Source organism: Hemibagrus wyckioides, linkage group LG13 (genome assembly GCF_019097595.1).
Source record: "Hemibagrus wyckioides isolate EC202008001 linkage group LG13, SWU_Hwy_1.0, whole genome shotgun sequence".
In the NCBI taxonomy this organism is placed as follows: domain Eukaryota; kingdom Metazoa; phylum Chordata; class Actinopteri; order Siluriformes; family Bagridae; genus Hemibagrus; species Hemibagrus wyckioides.
Genome location: NC_080722.1, coordinates 16,453,750 through 16,467,985, shown reverse-complemented (window position 1 = coordinate 16,467,985; position 14,236 = coordinate 16,453,750). Strand labels below are relative to the sequence as shown.

At 37.2% G+C, this 14,236-nt stretch overlaps 2 protein-coding genes across 5 annotated transcripts; both read right to left on the bottom strand.

Moving 5' to 3' along the window:
* Positions 1–243: 243 nt before the first annotated feature.
* hbae5 (hemoglobin, alpha embryonic 5) lies at positions 244–2,009 on the bottom strand. Its single transcript, XM_058405422.1, has 3 exons — positions 1,096–2,009; positions 794–1,001; positions 244–448 (listed from the first exon to the last, which is right to left on the bottom strand). Exons 1-3 carry the CDS (start codon positions 1,188–1,190, stop codon positions 320–322), a joined length of 432 nt encoding a protein of 143 aa, XP_058261405.1. The 5' UTR covers positions 1,191–2,009; the 3' UTR covers positions 244–319.
* A 138-nt stretch (positions 2,010–2,147) lies between these two features.
* Positions 2,148–6,144, bottom strand: hbae4 (hemoglobin alpha embryonic-4). Of its 4 annotated transcripts, none has more exons than XR_009206281.1 (4): positions 5,447–6,039; positions 5,090–5,300; positions 4,707–4,899; positions 2,148–3,075 (listed from the first exon to the last, which is right to left on the bottom strand). XR_009206281.1 is itself a non-coding variant. In XM_058405421.1 (4 exons), exons 2-4 carry the CDS (start codon positions 5,536–5,538, stop codon positions 4,771–4,773), a joined length of 432 nt encoding a protein of 143 aa, XP_058261404.1. In that variant the 5' UTR covers positions 5,539–5,578; positions 6,065–6,144; the 3' UTR covers positions 2,148–4,770. The 4 variants fall into 4 exon arrangements, 1 of the variants encoding a protein (XP_058261404.1); XR_009206283.1 differs by having other exon boundaries at positions 2,148–2,914; XR_009206282.1 differs by having other exon boundaries at positions 2,148–2,949; positions 5,447–6,038.
* Between the last annotated feature and the right edge of the window lie 8,092 nt (positions 6,145–14,236).

Below are 14,236 nucleotides of genomic sequence, written 5' to 3'. Positions count from 1 at the left end.
ATTGTCAGAGAAAACAGAAAAGCTTGCTTAACCTCAAACTTTTTTCTGTCGTACGGACTATACCCAGGCAAATGCAACTGCAAAGCATATATCATATATATATTTAGTCCACAAGTTGCTCACATTCTACAAAAATGTCATCAAAAATTTTAATTCTTAACAAATGAATAAAACTACTGTGAATATTCGAACTTCATTATTAACCGTGAAAAAAACATCACAAAAATCATACACTTTCCTGAGATTAGCTTTATTATTCACCACAATGAGCCATCATTCCACAGCATATTGTATTCCATGATGTGTAGAAGCTCGTATTTTAACGGTATTTATCAGATAAGGCGAGTGCAACCCTGGAGAAAAACTTCTCCAGAGACAGATGTGCCTCAGCTGTGAAATCCTTGGGGAAACATTTGGCAATCATGACCAGGAGATTGTGGGACAGGATCTGAAATGATTTAAGATGACAAAACAGCTTAGATTTAAGCAAACATGCAAAAAAAATAAAATAAATAAAATTCCTTACGCAGCCCAATCTGTGGAGTGTCAATGATGCAGAAATATTAGGCTGCCTCTATGCACATATAAGTAATATTTTTTTCTGAATATTCTGATTATTATTATTATTTTTAAATGACACAAAAACAACAAGAATACTACTTTAAATGACAGAAAAAAACATAATAATAATAATAATAATAATAATAATAATAATAATAATAATAATAATAATAATAATAATTCTTATTATTCTTATTCTTATTCTTATTCTTATTATTGCTCAGGAGTTTACCTTGAAGTTAGCAGGATCTATTCTAAGCTTAAAGGCGTGCAGCTCACTGAGGTTGCTCATTGCACCAAAAAGATCATCGATATTATTGACAGCCTCTCCAATACCCTCCATCACCTTCTTCCCATGCGCCTTCACTGAACTTGAGCCCGAGCTCAGGTCTGGCCAGTGAGAAAAGTAAGTCTTGGTCTGAGGAAAGACCAGGAACATTCTGCAATAACGATGAAAAGGGGTTTAATTCGCAGGACTAAAAAACAGCAGATCAGTGCACAGGTGTAAATGCAGATGTATAGAAAGTTGCTTGCCTGGAGAGGGCCTCACACCCAAGCTGATCAGCAGCTGGGGAGATCTTTGCCCACAGCGTCTTCACGATCTCCTTGTCCTTCTCGGAGAGACTCATGATGGGTTAGTTGATGTGTCCTGACGATCTTAACTAGTTTGTCTACTAGCTCGCTTTTTATACGTTTGTATCAGAGCAGTCCCACCCAAGATAGAAGTGACTTACGCCAGTGGAACTCTTCCAAACAACGTGCGTGCTTTGACAATGTGCCAGAGGTTTGTTTTCCACAATTATCGCCATAATTTATGCTTGTTATATACATATATATTTAGATTTCCACATATTTCAAGACTTTTCCTTCACTTTGTGCTAGATATCGACATTAATTTAAAATGAACAGAACAAATGTTATAATATTTGAAATAAAAAACTAACCTAAATGTGAATTAAATATGTCTAATATCCGACAATACATGATCTCCAGTTTCTTAACTGCTTTTGATAAAACACACCAATCTGGTGCAATATATTTCTGCATCAGAATATAGAACGGGAAAAAAACGTAGGTCATGTCAAATTTCATATTTAGCTGCTTTGGTTTGTAAAAGATTTATGAATTCATTAATTGGGCCAAACAATCAAATTAGATCTAACCACACCCAAATAATGGTTTGCTTGCTTCTTCTTATCTCCTTCAAGTGAATTTAAGTGTTTAAGTGTGTATGTGTGTGTGAGTGGTGGAGATAACAGAGCAAAGGTCCCTGCATTAAACTTTATTTAAAACATAGATTTACTCATCAATGATGCATAATATAGAAGGAACTATAGTTTGATCATTTATGTGCCAGATGAGCTTCTACTGATTACAATAAACTACCCATTAGCTTTAGCAAAATATTTAAAAGTAGCAGTTATTACATAAATAAAAACCTGACCCTAAAATCTTTTAAGGTTATACATTTTTCCAAGAAATACCCCCTGGGAAATATATTAGTCAAGGTTTATGCAGGTTTAGGTTCATCACAATGCAGGAGCAGTACTTGTTGAAGTATTAAATGATCTACAATTGGCCTCCAATCAAATTCAGTATCTATTTATACTGTCGATCACAACATTCTTACAGATGAACAACATAATGTTTTTGGAGTTATGGAAAAAGCTCTTTTCTTGATCAATTCTTATCTCACTGACACTAATGGTGCCCTGTCAATGCATACAAAAGTAAAGTTTTACAGAGGCTCCTGAATGGTCTGTTCTAGTGCCATTGATTTCCCTCTATATATGTTACTTCTGGGTATAATAAATTCTAAACATATTATTCATTCTTACTGTTATGCTCATGAGACACAGCTGTATGTTCCAGCAAAAACTCAAAGAGAAATACCAGCTTAATAATGCTGAGAAATGAGTAGGTATAATAAATGAGCAGGTAACTGAAATCTATTTATTACACATTGGAAAAGCATGATTGAATGGTCCAATGAAATAGGGTGATAGTTTTCTAGATAAAGGTGGTCTACCGGAGTTTCTCTGTGGTGATGATCAACTTGTGTTTTCTACCATCTCTGTTTGAAACTATGAATATGTATGCACCTATAGCTAGTGTCAACCAGTGGTACCAGTCCTTATGTTGGTTCTAGGGGACAAATGGTGGTTGGTAGTCCATGTAGTACTGGAAAGGTGTGAGGCCATCTGAGGTAGGAATGAGTGAACTCAAGGCATACAAAACACTGGTAAGAAATAATATACCATTGACCCTGACTGGTTGGTGCTTAGACATGAGGCTCCTCCAGAATGAACTGTGTTGGGGTTCCTTGGAGAGAATGTCCTCAGGTAGGCCAACTCTATGGAAAGTATGTTAAAAGAGGGCTTTTGCGATCTAGAACAGTGGGAAGGCAATGGAAGAGAAATCAGACAACATCCTGACCTACCATTACCAGTGGTTACCTTCAGATGTTAGGATATCTGTCACATTTCCTGCAGCTAACAGTCCAAGGGTCTTAAACTGCACATAAGACATGACATAACCAAAATCACTTTGTTAACTACCAATATGTAATGGTGGATCACTGATGCTTTGGGGTTATTTCACCATGGCAAGATTATAACCCAAAATCTGGTTACCTCAAAAAAAAAAACCAAAAAAAAAACCCCAACAATTAAGACTTGGGTGTCCATGTCTCTTTGTATAAGACAATGACCCCAAATAAACATCCAAATCCAATAATCCCAATGATAGAAACAGTCCCAGAAAAACAATTTAAAAAATTGATCCCACAATTGATTTAACCATATAAACATGCTTTGGTTTGAATTAAGAGTCATTGTGTAAACTAAAGCATATAAAGCATCTTATAATGTTCTGAATGGACAGGTGTCTTGTATGTGATCCTCCAGATGTGTCCTCAACCTTGTTGACCATGAAAGAGGCTCAGTGTTTTTATCCCCTCCAGATTAGGTGTTAAGGGTGGCACAAATTCTTGGTTCTTATTTTATTTAAAAACAGCTGTAATGTTTGCACAGGTTAAACTTTACCACTCTGCACTTAAATCTGCACTGATAATTCTGATTAATGTACATTCATATATTAATGTATTGTTATTTATGTTACTGTTCAACCACTACTGTTATTCTTGAGCTGAAGCCTGCACCAAGCCTAATGACCAAAACTGTTTTTTTTAAATATTATAATCCTGTGCACGGTGTTACACAATTATTTACAATAAATAGCAAAATTCTTCTTCACTTTAAAATCATTTAAAAACTACACGCACTGTTAATAATCTACTGTATATATTGATTTAAACTGGCAGCGCGACATTTTCCCTGATCTGCCGCTAGAGGGAGACAAAGACTTCAAGGCCAACACAGTTAAGGGTTTTAAAGTTAATCTTAAATTCAGACAGATTTGGGCAGACTTTAGTCCTATAAGGCTGGATATAGCGACGCAGGTAAGAGATACACTATATTATCAAAAGTTTTGGGACAGCCTTTCAAATCATTGAACTCAGGTGTTGTTTTTCAGGAGTTGGTCTTGGTCCCTTAGTTCCAGTGAAAGGAACTCTTAATGTTCAAGACATTTTGGACAATTTCATGCTCCCAACTTTGTGTGATCAGAGCAAGGTCCATAAAGACATGGATGAGCAAATTTAGTGTGGAGGAACTTGACACCATTTGTGAGTTCAGGCGCTGATGTTGGACGAGAAAGTCTGGCTAACTGTCTCCACTGTAATTCATCCCAAAGGTGTTCTATCAGGTTGAGGTCAGGACTCTGTGCAGGCCAGTCAAGTTCCTCCACACCAAACTCTCTCATCCATGTCTTTATGGACCTTGCTTTGTGCACTGGTGCGCAGTCATGTTGGAACAGGAAGGGGTCATCCCCAAACTGTTCCCACAAAGTTGGGTGCAGGAAATTGTCCAAAATGTCTTGGTATGCTGAAGCATTAAGAGTTCCTTTCACTGGATCTAAGAGGTCAAGCCCAACCCCTGAAATTCACCTGAATTCAATGTTTTGGAGGGGTGTCCCAAAACTTAAATACATAGGAAAAACATTTGAATAATATTAAATTGCATTTAATTTAACAACAGTAAATCTATTTACATCAATAATTACATAATGAAAGAAAGACAATAAACCTGGGTGTCTCTCATTAGAGATGTTGAGGCACGTTTGATGAAGATGATGATGAGAAAATCCACCTTATCTGAACTTCTCGGCCAGCACTGCAGCATAAGCTGAGAGATATTTGTCAGTCGCTGCGTGCTCTATAGCAGAGAAGTCATCTCCCAAATGACAAGCTAAAGTCACCAGCATACAGTGATTAAACAGCTGTGGAAAGAAGTTTCATTCAGTTCCAGTGATGCTTAATATGACAATAACCATAACAACAACAAAATAAATAAATAGTAAAGTAGGAGATCTAAACACAGAGCCAGCAAGATCCCTCTGGAAAATGTCATTGGATTTATGCTTGATCTGCGTGTAGTGCATATACAGTAAAAAACTATCTGAGCTGAACCTTGAAGTTGGTCGGGTGTATTCTTAGCTGATAGGCATGATATCTGCTGAGGTAGCCCAGACTGGTGGTAAAAGCTGGAGTGCTTATGTGCATCGTCCCATCCGCTATTGCCACCACTATCTTCTTCCCGAGAGAGCGCAAATGCTCAGAACCGTGACTGAGGTCCAGATGGCCGTAATATGTCTTGGTTTTGGGAAACGTCGTAAACATTCTGTCATTGCGAGGTAGAGAGAGAGAGAGAGAGAGAGAGAGAGAGAGAGAGAGATGGGGGCACTAATTAATCACACAAGACAACATGATGCACAGGCAACTGAATAGGCAAAATCCGTGTGTGTGTGTGTGTGTGTGTTATCATACCTGTACAGTGCTTCACTTCCAACATCCTCTGCCACTGGTATCAGTTTTTGCCACAGGTCTATAAGTATTTGTTTCTCGAGCTTTGAAAGCATTATGATCAGTAAAGGCGTGTGGTCAGTTTGATTTAAACCACTAGGATTAAGAGAAGAAAATATTTGTACTGCGTTAGATATTGCGCAATTGGACCATCTGGACTCTAAAGTTTATTCGGTACATTTATCCAGGATAAATACCACGCGCTATTTAGAAAATGTGCCGCTCAGGCGGAAAGCTCCGTGTAAATGACGTGACTGTGAGGCATCCACGTCATTACAAGGGGCATAACCTGAAAGCCAGCCAATGTGGCCGATCGTTTAAAAAGGAATCTCTTAATTTAGAGATGCTTGTTTAAGATTTTCCAAGAAAATCCGACACAACCCTGAAGACCTTTTGATAAAACTATGTAAGAAGATTAAAACGGAGTATTCTGTTGTCTTATACACGTGCACAGCAACTGGACACTGAATTGCATGAAAACACACGTGAAAACAATTCAAAATAAACATTCTGGTTAAATAAGGCAGAATAAAAGAAAATGCATGTAAGAGGAAAGAAGCAGACCAATACTCAGGCTCCTACCCTTGTCATGTAGTACCACATGTCTGGCACGTTATCTGTTGCAAGACCCCTGATTCGAACTGAATATCTGATGTGTAAATGTGTAGGACAGGGAGTACTCTAGAACCAGGGTTAGGAAGCTGGGGACTGTGGTAATAAGCTGAGTATGCAAATAAAAAAAATGTCACCAATAGCCTTGATTTCTTAACATTTCCATTTCTGGTACTACTTCCATCTTAATAATTAACACAAAAAAACACCTACAACTTACACAAATACTTTCAATACTAGGAAAATGTATAGCAATAAATGAAAGTTAGCTCCAGTGAGTTTAGGCAGTTCACCAAAACTGTCTGGGGAACCTGGTTCCATTTCAGTAAAAGTTCCAAGTAAAACAGTATTAAAATAGCTAGAAGTATTACCCATCTAAATAACTCTTAAGGACCTTTTTCTGTAAGTGCAATTATATCAGATTTCAATTCTTTTATGAAGGAAGTGTTGCTGGTTGTGTAGTCAAGATACATATGTCCAGATTTGTGTAGAGCCTGTTAGTGCAATATCATTATTCGCTTCTGTTGCTACCTTATAAAAGAAGGAAAAAGTGAAAAAAAAAATGTCTGTGAGACAAAGTTTTGACCTATCACAATTTAACAGAATGGGAGGGGATCAACAGGCTCACATGCACTGTAGGCCGATAAAGTCTCTGTGCTTTCCTATCAGAGGTTCAAGCAGGGACAGAGGGTGGAAACTGCAGTAATCACCCATAGCTCTGCTCCTGCCCCCTCTGATGCCTCACTGCAAGTAACTCAAAAACTCATGACTCAGCAACCAAGAAAGGATCCTAAAAATATGTACTGTGTTGTAAAGTTGTAATAAAACATTAAGGATGTCTTTTATAGTTTAGTTGTGTAGCTGTTTACCAGGTGTTCGGGTGTAGAAACATACACTCCATACTTCTAACCGTTTCTGACAACCATGTTGCTTGTGTATCGGTTTAGAAAAGTTTTCACTGCTGAATACAGGTTTATGCTGAACTACTAAAATTAAAATATAGTATGTAGTAGTTGATTTATTCAGTATGTATTGTTTTTTTTTTATTATTTCCAAAGTCAAAGGAATAACCAAGGTAGTGGGAAATAAACAGGTTTTAATTTCCATTATCAGTTTTTTTATATAATAAATTAATTGAAGTTTATTAACTGAAGTAAATGTGTTCTTATCTTTTTTTTTTTTTTTAAAGACAAAGCTTATCAAATATAGATTTTCTTTAACAAAACAACATTGAAACAATTATCAGTACTTCTAGACCTGTCATTTTCTCATTTCTATTTTACTTTTTAATGGAGTTTAGTAATCATGCCCAGTGTTTGCATCATGAGACTGCAGCACCCATCAGCCACTGCACTCCACATGTTTAACTCATATCCATGCCATGTCGATGTACACACAGTGAGAACTAGATAAGGAACATCTGTAAACTTACTCATCCAATTATCTAATCAGCCATTCATGTGGTGGCAGCACAGTATACGTTCATGCAGATACAGATTAAGAGCTTCAGTTGAAATTCACATCAAACATCAGAATGAAGAAAAAAAATCTTGGTAATGTGATTTTAACTGTGTTATTAACCTTGGTTGTTGGTGCCAGATTAACTGTTTTGAGTATTTCAGAAACTGCTGATCTCCTGGGACTTTCACAAACAAATTTTTGTGTAGAATTTACACAGAATGGTTCTGAAAAAATAAAATAAAAAATAAATAAAATTTAAAATTTTGTTGGCGGAAGTGTCTTGTTCATACGAGTGGTCAGAAAAAATGGTTCAAGCCAACTGGAAGAATACAGCAACTCAAAAATGCACTCTTTACAACTGTGTTGAGCAGTGAAACATCTTAGAACACAGAAAATATCAAACCTTGAGATGGATGGGCTCCAACAGCTTAATAACATACTGGGTTCCCCTCCTGTAAGCCAAGAACAAGAATCTGATGCACAGGATCAGTTAAACAGTACAGTTAAACTTTAGAAAAAAGACCTGGTGGATTTTTTACCCCTAATATTCAACTGACCCATTTTAGTGAGTCTGTGCCAACTGTAGGCACAGATTCCTGAACAGGAAGTCCATCTGGAGCAGTGAGGTTTCTGGCAGCTGGGATATAGTCTAAAACCTTAAAAAAAAACCAGTGACTAATGTTTACTGAAAAACATAGTTGCACGGGAGGGGGGTATGGGGAGGGGGGTAATGGGGGTGTGTGTGAAACATCGGAAACATCAGTAGGTAGCTGTAAACTGTGACCTTTGGATGGATTTGACTTATCAAATGAGTATACATATATATATATATATATATATATATATATATATATATATATGTATGTATGTATACAGCTCTGGAAAAAAATAAGAGACCACTGCAAAATAATGAGTTTCTTCTGTTTTTTTCTTCCACGTTCATGTATTGGTGAGATGAACAGTTTTGTTTCATTTTTTTGTGAACTGCTGACAATATTTCTCCTAAATTCAAAATATAACTATTGTTATTTCGAGTTTATATTTAAAGGAAATGACAACACATCAAAATAACCCAAGATCATGCAGTATTTACAGAGCTTTAATAAGTCAAATAAAACAAAATGCAAATTATTTGTAAACAAATTGTGTTAATGCTTTGGCTAAATAACATTAAGAAATCAGTATTTGGTGGAATAACCCTGATTTGCATGCGTTTAGGCTCCATGCTCTCCACCAGTTTGCTCCACACATTGCTGTTGGGGAACTTTATACCACTCTTTTAGCAAAAAAGCAAACAGCTCAGCTTTACTTGAAGGTTTGTGTCCATCCATCTTCAGATATTTAGAAGCAATTATAAATATCTTACAAATAGCTCTTGTAAGTGTATGAGAATATGAAAATTCACAGTTTTGATTTTAAATGAACTATATAATATTATATTATAAACATTATATACACCCCTCTGCTGAACACAATACAAGGCATTCAGAACACAAAAGCCACAAACAAACCCACCAAATGATTCTTTTTGAATAGGCTTGTTTGACACTTGAAATGTAAAATCTCTCATTTTATATTACTAAAGTCTTATTTAGGACCACTCTCCATGATGAGTTTATTTCCATTGACCTAATTTCTGCTGTCTTGTTATGTTGATCAACAGGTGGCAGTGGTGAGTTTTGTGCTTACCATCATATGACAATGGCCACAAGAGACTATAAGAAGCTTGCATGTTGAATCATGAAATAAGTAAAAGAAATATCCAAGATTTGCTTGTGTTTCCTTTTGTTTTGTTCACCTTTCACATTTAATACAGACACCAAATGATGCTAAGATGCTCGCTACTAGATAACACATCCTACACACATTTGCTGACCAGCTGTTGACCTGAACACTGACACTATACATCTGAGTAAAATTCTTAACAATCATTAACCTCTGATAAAGGAAATATTTTAGCACATTGTTACTGAAAGCCAGGTAAGCAAATAAAAAATGGGGCCTAACTTCAGTCTACAAGATGATTGCTCCATGTCCTAAATATTTTATTCCCTGGATTAATATTTAGAATCATTTCCATTTCCCTGATATTATATTTATCTTTTTTGGCACAGCCTCTCTTCCTGTTTCAGTTTGTCAAGGTTATATCCTGTCCTCTAATTAGCATTTGGCAGATAAATAAACATGAATAATTATTGTTCAAGGATTAGGAGAATCTGAGTATGGACAGTTTATACAGTTTATTTTAGACCTCTCTAATATTTTCAATAATTCAATAATTCTGCAGATAATGTAACAAGACCACAGACACGATACATAAGTAGTAGAGTGTTAAGTAAATGTAGTTAAATTAAATAAATTTTTCTTTGTTCAGTACTATTATATCCAGTTATGCTGAGTTGTTCATGACTATGTGCTGTTTTGTGAAAGGATTAAAATATGATTCATTTTTGCTGAAGGCATGTGAGCAGCCTGTACAGTGTCGTCTTATAGAGAGCACTACTGAATTACACCTGTCATCTTTAGCAGAGTCAGAGGCATTTGTGCTTCCAAGAGGAAGGATGTGGGTTAGCAAGCATGTGGTTGTACATCAAATTATACACCATCATGCTATTGTACCTGCAGCACAATCAATACTCAGATGTAGCATGAAGAAATGCAGGTGAATATGTCTGTTTTCAAACCTGTGGTGAACGATTAACTATTTACACACATTTCTCAGGGATTAGTGGCAACATGCAGAAAGAACAATTCAGGTAAAGCATCAACATATTACTCATCAGAGATAGGAAAAAATTTCACAGCAGTTCTAAAGTGTTGCACAAGCAACTTTAGCAACCAGCTCTGCCCACGTATCAGTTACACAACACAGTACATTGACATTTTCATTATAAATTACAATCTGATGAATAATTTGACACCATAGCTGATTGTTATTAAACATTTTTAATAACCTTTTAAGCCATTAAGTCAAAGCACATTTTGAACATATTTTCCCTGCAGTAGTCACATGATGGTGGTTAGTAATATTACTCTCTGATGGCATAAATGATAAACAAATACTTGTATTCACAATTTCCTCCCTTGTGAGTCTGTCGTACATACTGTATAGAAAGCAGCAATCCAAATAATTTAACACATAATGGTAATATATTAATGGAAGACATTTTCATCTCAAAGCTTAAATGTGTCCTCCAGCTGCCACTTAGATGTCTTTCTTTCATATACTGTATCTGCACTCTTACAAATGAAAGTGTCTGTCAATGGTTCTCTACAGGTTTGATAGATAATTAAAGGATGTTAGGTCTTCCAAAAAAAGTTTCTACTTGGAAATTTTTCTGATAGGGAAACACTGTTGTAGAGATTTAGATGGACAACCACAGAACCCCACAAGGGTTCTAATTGCTATTAAATTATACTTTATTTCAGTATAGTTGGCCTGGAGGTAAAGTCCATCCAGGAATGTACGATGCAGCTTCCTCTCTGTGGTTGTACTGGTGTTTTATACATGCCAAAAACAGTAAAGTTAATGTGCTTTGGCTGTGCATTGTAATCAGGCCACACAAAGGGAAAGGGGTTTTTGGATTTTCTGCACGTAAGTTAAAAAGTAAAGGACTAAAAGGCAGGAACGATTCTAGTAGCCTTGACATAAAGAACTTAATTTGTGTTGGAATTGGAGGGCTCTTTTAACCATTAAGCTAAGGGCATGTTGGATTTAGGAGTCAAAGTCAGTCCATTATCTGTTCCTGTATTATAAACAATCACTTGCATTGAATTTGGTCTCCAGTTCACTCTACGTAATGGTAAAACATCCTGGCTCTCCAACACACTGATTAAGTAAACAATAAATATTACAAGTCAGAAGGTTCTGGAAGAGCTTCCTTCTTATGTATGTCATTTACGCAGTGCAGACAAGCTGCAGATTTCCTGGCTACTCTGTTTAGATAATAACATCAGCAGCACTCCTCACCTGCTGTGAGTCTTTGGCCCATGGGAATACAGTCAGCTTCTGTTTCATCTTTTTTCCCCCTCCTTTACTGCTCCTCACTGATGAGTGAGCTGTGCTTGTAATTCACAAGAGATTTCATGTTCTTTGTACTTCATACTCTGAGCTTCAGTGCCCCATAAGTTAGTGCTGAAAACTATTTCATTTGCTTTCTGAAGCCATGACCTGTTCTGGAGAAACATCCCTCCAAGTGGCATGGTCAAGTCATCAGGAGGAGCAGGCCACGTGCTGCTGGCCTCCATAAAGCCAAGGAGAGCTGAGCCGGTTACTGAACTCTTCTGAAGCCCCGCCAGCTTCACTTCCTGTTCCCTGGTCCTCGGTGACGGCTGTAGGGCTTTGAAGAGGGTGCAGGCCAACTGACTGCTGTAGGTAACCTGCAGATTGGATGCTGTGGGTCGATTTTGGCAAAGAGTAGTTTGCTGGTCTGCAGTGCTCTTCAACTCTGTAGTTCTGTGCATTGCACATTTTTCTCTTTTGAAAAAAAGGGGATACTGCTGGAAAGACACTCTTTAATTATAGAATCTGAGAAAAGTTCACAAAGACACGCATCAGTTACTGTAGTGATGTAACGATATGCAAAGCTAAAATATGGCAATTTAATGAAATACTGACCGTTATTTTCCCTTTGTCATTTTCTTAAATTGAATTCTTATTGTATATATGTCTAGTTAGCTCAGGGAATAATAGGCCTGTTAGTTATTCTTCTGGCAAGTAGTGAAACATTGCAGGCACAAAAGCAAAATTATTACTTGGTCTAATGCCTATATGACCACACTCAATTTAACAAGAGTGAATAATTCCTGGCACAAAGCTCCACTGGACATTGCCAGCTCCCTCTCCATGGCCTGACTCTGCTGCCTGCCTCAGTGCTGTGATCAAGGAAAATGTCCAGCACAAGGCTAGAGAGAAAATGTGTGCTTTTCAGTTAAATACACACCATAAAGTTTAACACAGAATCTATGGACATTAAAATAGTTGGGATCTCCTCATGCCACTGAAGCTGAGACAGCAATGCAGATAAAAGGATGGGGGCCAGAGAACTAACAGTACTAACTTAGAGCTGTCTACACAGTTGGAATATTCTTGCCAGCTTTCCTCATAGGCACAGGCGCCATGACTCACATGGACTGCTCACACCTCGTATCATGCCAATGCATGCGCCAAAAACTAAAAACCAACAAAACTATAGCTCAGAGATGCTCTGCCCTGGTGCTTGCAGGGGTTCCTGCATGTTAGTAGATCAACCCAGGGCAGCTTGATCAGGTTCACGTCTCATATATATTTACACAGGTTAAGATTTGATTACACTTGCCAGCCCTGTGAAAATCAGATGACCTGAATCTTGTTCATCTAATGAGGCATGGCTCAACATATACCCCATCTCCATTATTCATTCTGTCTAGAGGTCATGAGGACAGACAGGAAGTTCAAGAAGCAGGGTCACGGGTTATGCTGTCTTTATTTAAGTGGACCCCGTTAAGCATCACCGTCTTACAAAATTAGATTTATTGCTGTGGAAAGCATAGAAGGGGCTATGTGCTGAGCGCTGAGTGCTGCTGTCAGATTCTAAACCTCTTTTGCTTTCACAAGGACATGGATTTTATTTGCTTGATTTGGTTCCCGGTAAAAGATATTTGTCTACAGAATTAATCTGATATTTATCCTCATTATAGACATATCAGCTGCTTCAATATTTTGCTTCACAGGCTAATGAGGAGGTCCTAAAGCACTGTAATGTTGTTTAAAAGCAGCATACCATCAGTGCAGATGGAGCACTCAGTGGGAATCCATGGCCCCTCACTCTCTTGAGTTTATGGACCATTGCTGAACTTTGATAAACACTTCCTCTACTTGTGGCTTTTTATCTCTGCACCGCCCTGCAGGGAGTAAAAGTGCTCTGTCTTTTTCTGTACCTCTGTGTTTTGTGGCAGTGTGCATTTAATTCATCTGTGACAGACATGTGAACACAGTGTACTGACTTCCCCCAAAATAAAAAGCACTAGTTACCATTAAAAAAAAAAGCTTGAATAATTAGAGCAAATTCTTGTTCATTTCAGGCACAAATCACTCAAACCATTATATGAATCCTGATATGTAGATTGTTTACTGTAATATTGTCTATTGCAGTCAATATCTTGCTCTAAAAATACTTCTAATTTAAAATTTCAGTACAGAAAAAGAAGCTAGATGTTAAATACTTCAATGCAAATTCGGTATGAGAAAATTAAGTAACAGTAGTCTGTAAATTTGTTCGAAGTGGTAATCACACGGTAGTGTGTATTTTGCTGGTATGAGTGTAAAAGGTGTTTCTGTGGATTTTTAAACATTACTAAACACCTATCTTGTTAGTCCACTAGTCAGGGTTCAGTTAGAGAATGCAGTGTTTGCCTTTATCAGTGTAAGTGTGTAACCACAGCATTGCTGTAGACTTCTTAGCAGACTGTTTCTCAGCCCAGCAGTGATAGTGTGAAAAATCTCTGTGACAGTACTGTCTGATACACACGTCTCATTGACCTCTTACTACCATGTCACTACCATGCCAGTGTCATTGCTGTGCTGAGAAATACTAACTGGACAGTGGTTGTACCGTTATACTGACGGATTGGGTTTGGGGAAATTAATTAGCAACAGATGGGCTAAAGTTAGTGCATGTGATGGTGTTTTTTTTTTTTTTT

Excerpts from the sequence above, each read along its gene's own strand:
- hbae5 (XM_058405422.1), bottom strand. The coding sequence starts at position 1,190 with ATGAGTCTCTCCGAGAAGGACAAGGAGATCGTGAAGACGCTGTGGGCA. Across the intron at positions 1,002-1,095 it reads GGGTGTGAGGCCCTCTCCAG|AATGTTCCTGGTCTTTCCTC; the intron begins GCAAGCAACTTT and ends TCGTTATTGCAG. Across the intron at positions 449-793 it reads TAGATCCTGCTAACTTCAAG|ATCCTGTCCCACAATCTCCT; the intron begins GTAAACTCCTGA and ends AAATCATTTCAG.
- hbae4 (XM_058405421.1), bottom strand. The coding sequence starts at position 5,538 with ATGCTTTCAAAGCTCGAGAAACAAATACTTATAGACCTGTGGCAAAAA. Across the intron at positions 5,301-5,446 it reads GGAAGTGAAGCACTGTACAG|AATGTTTACGACGTTTCCCA; the intron begins GTATGATAACAC and ends TCGCAATGACAG. Across the intron at positions 4,900-5,089 it reads TACACCCGACCAACTTCAAG|CTGTTTAATCACTGTATGCT; the intron begins GTTCAGCTCAGA and ends TTCTTTCCACAG.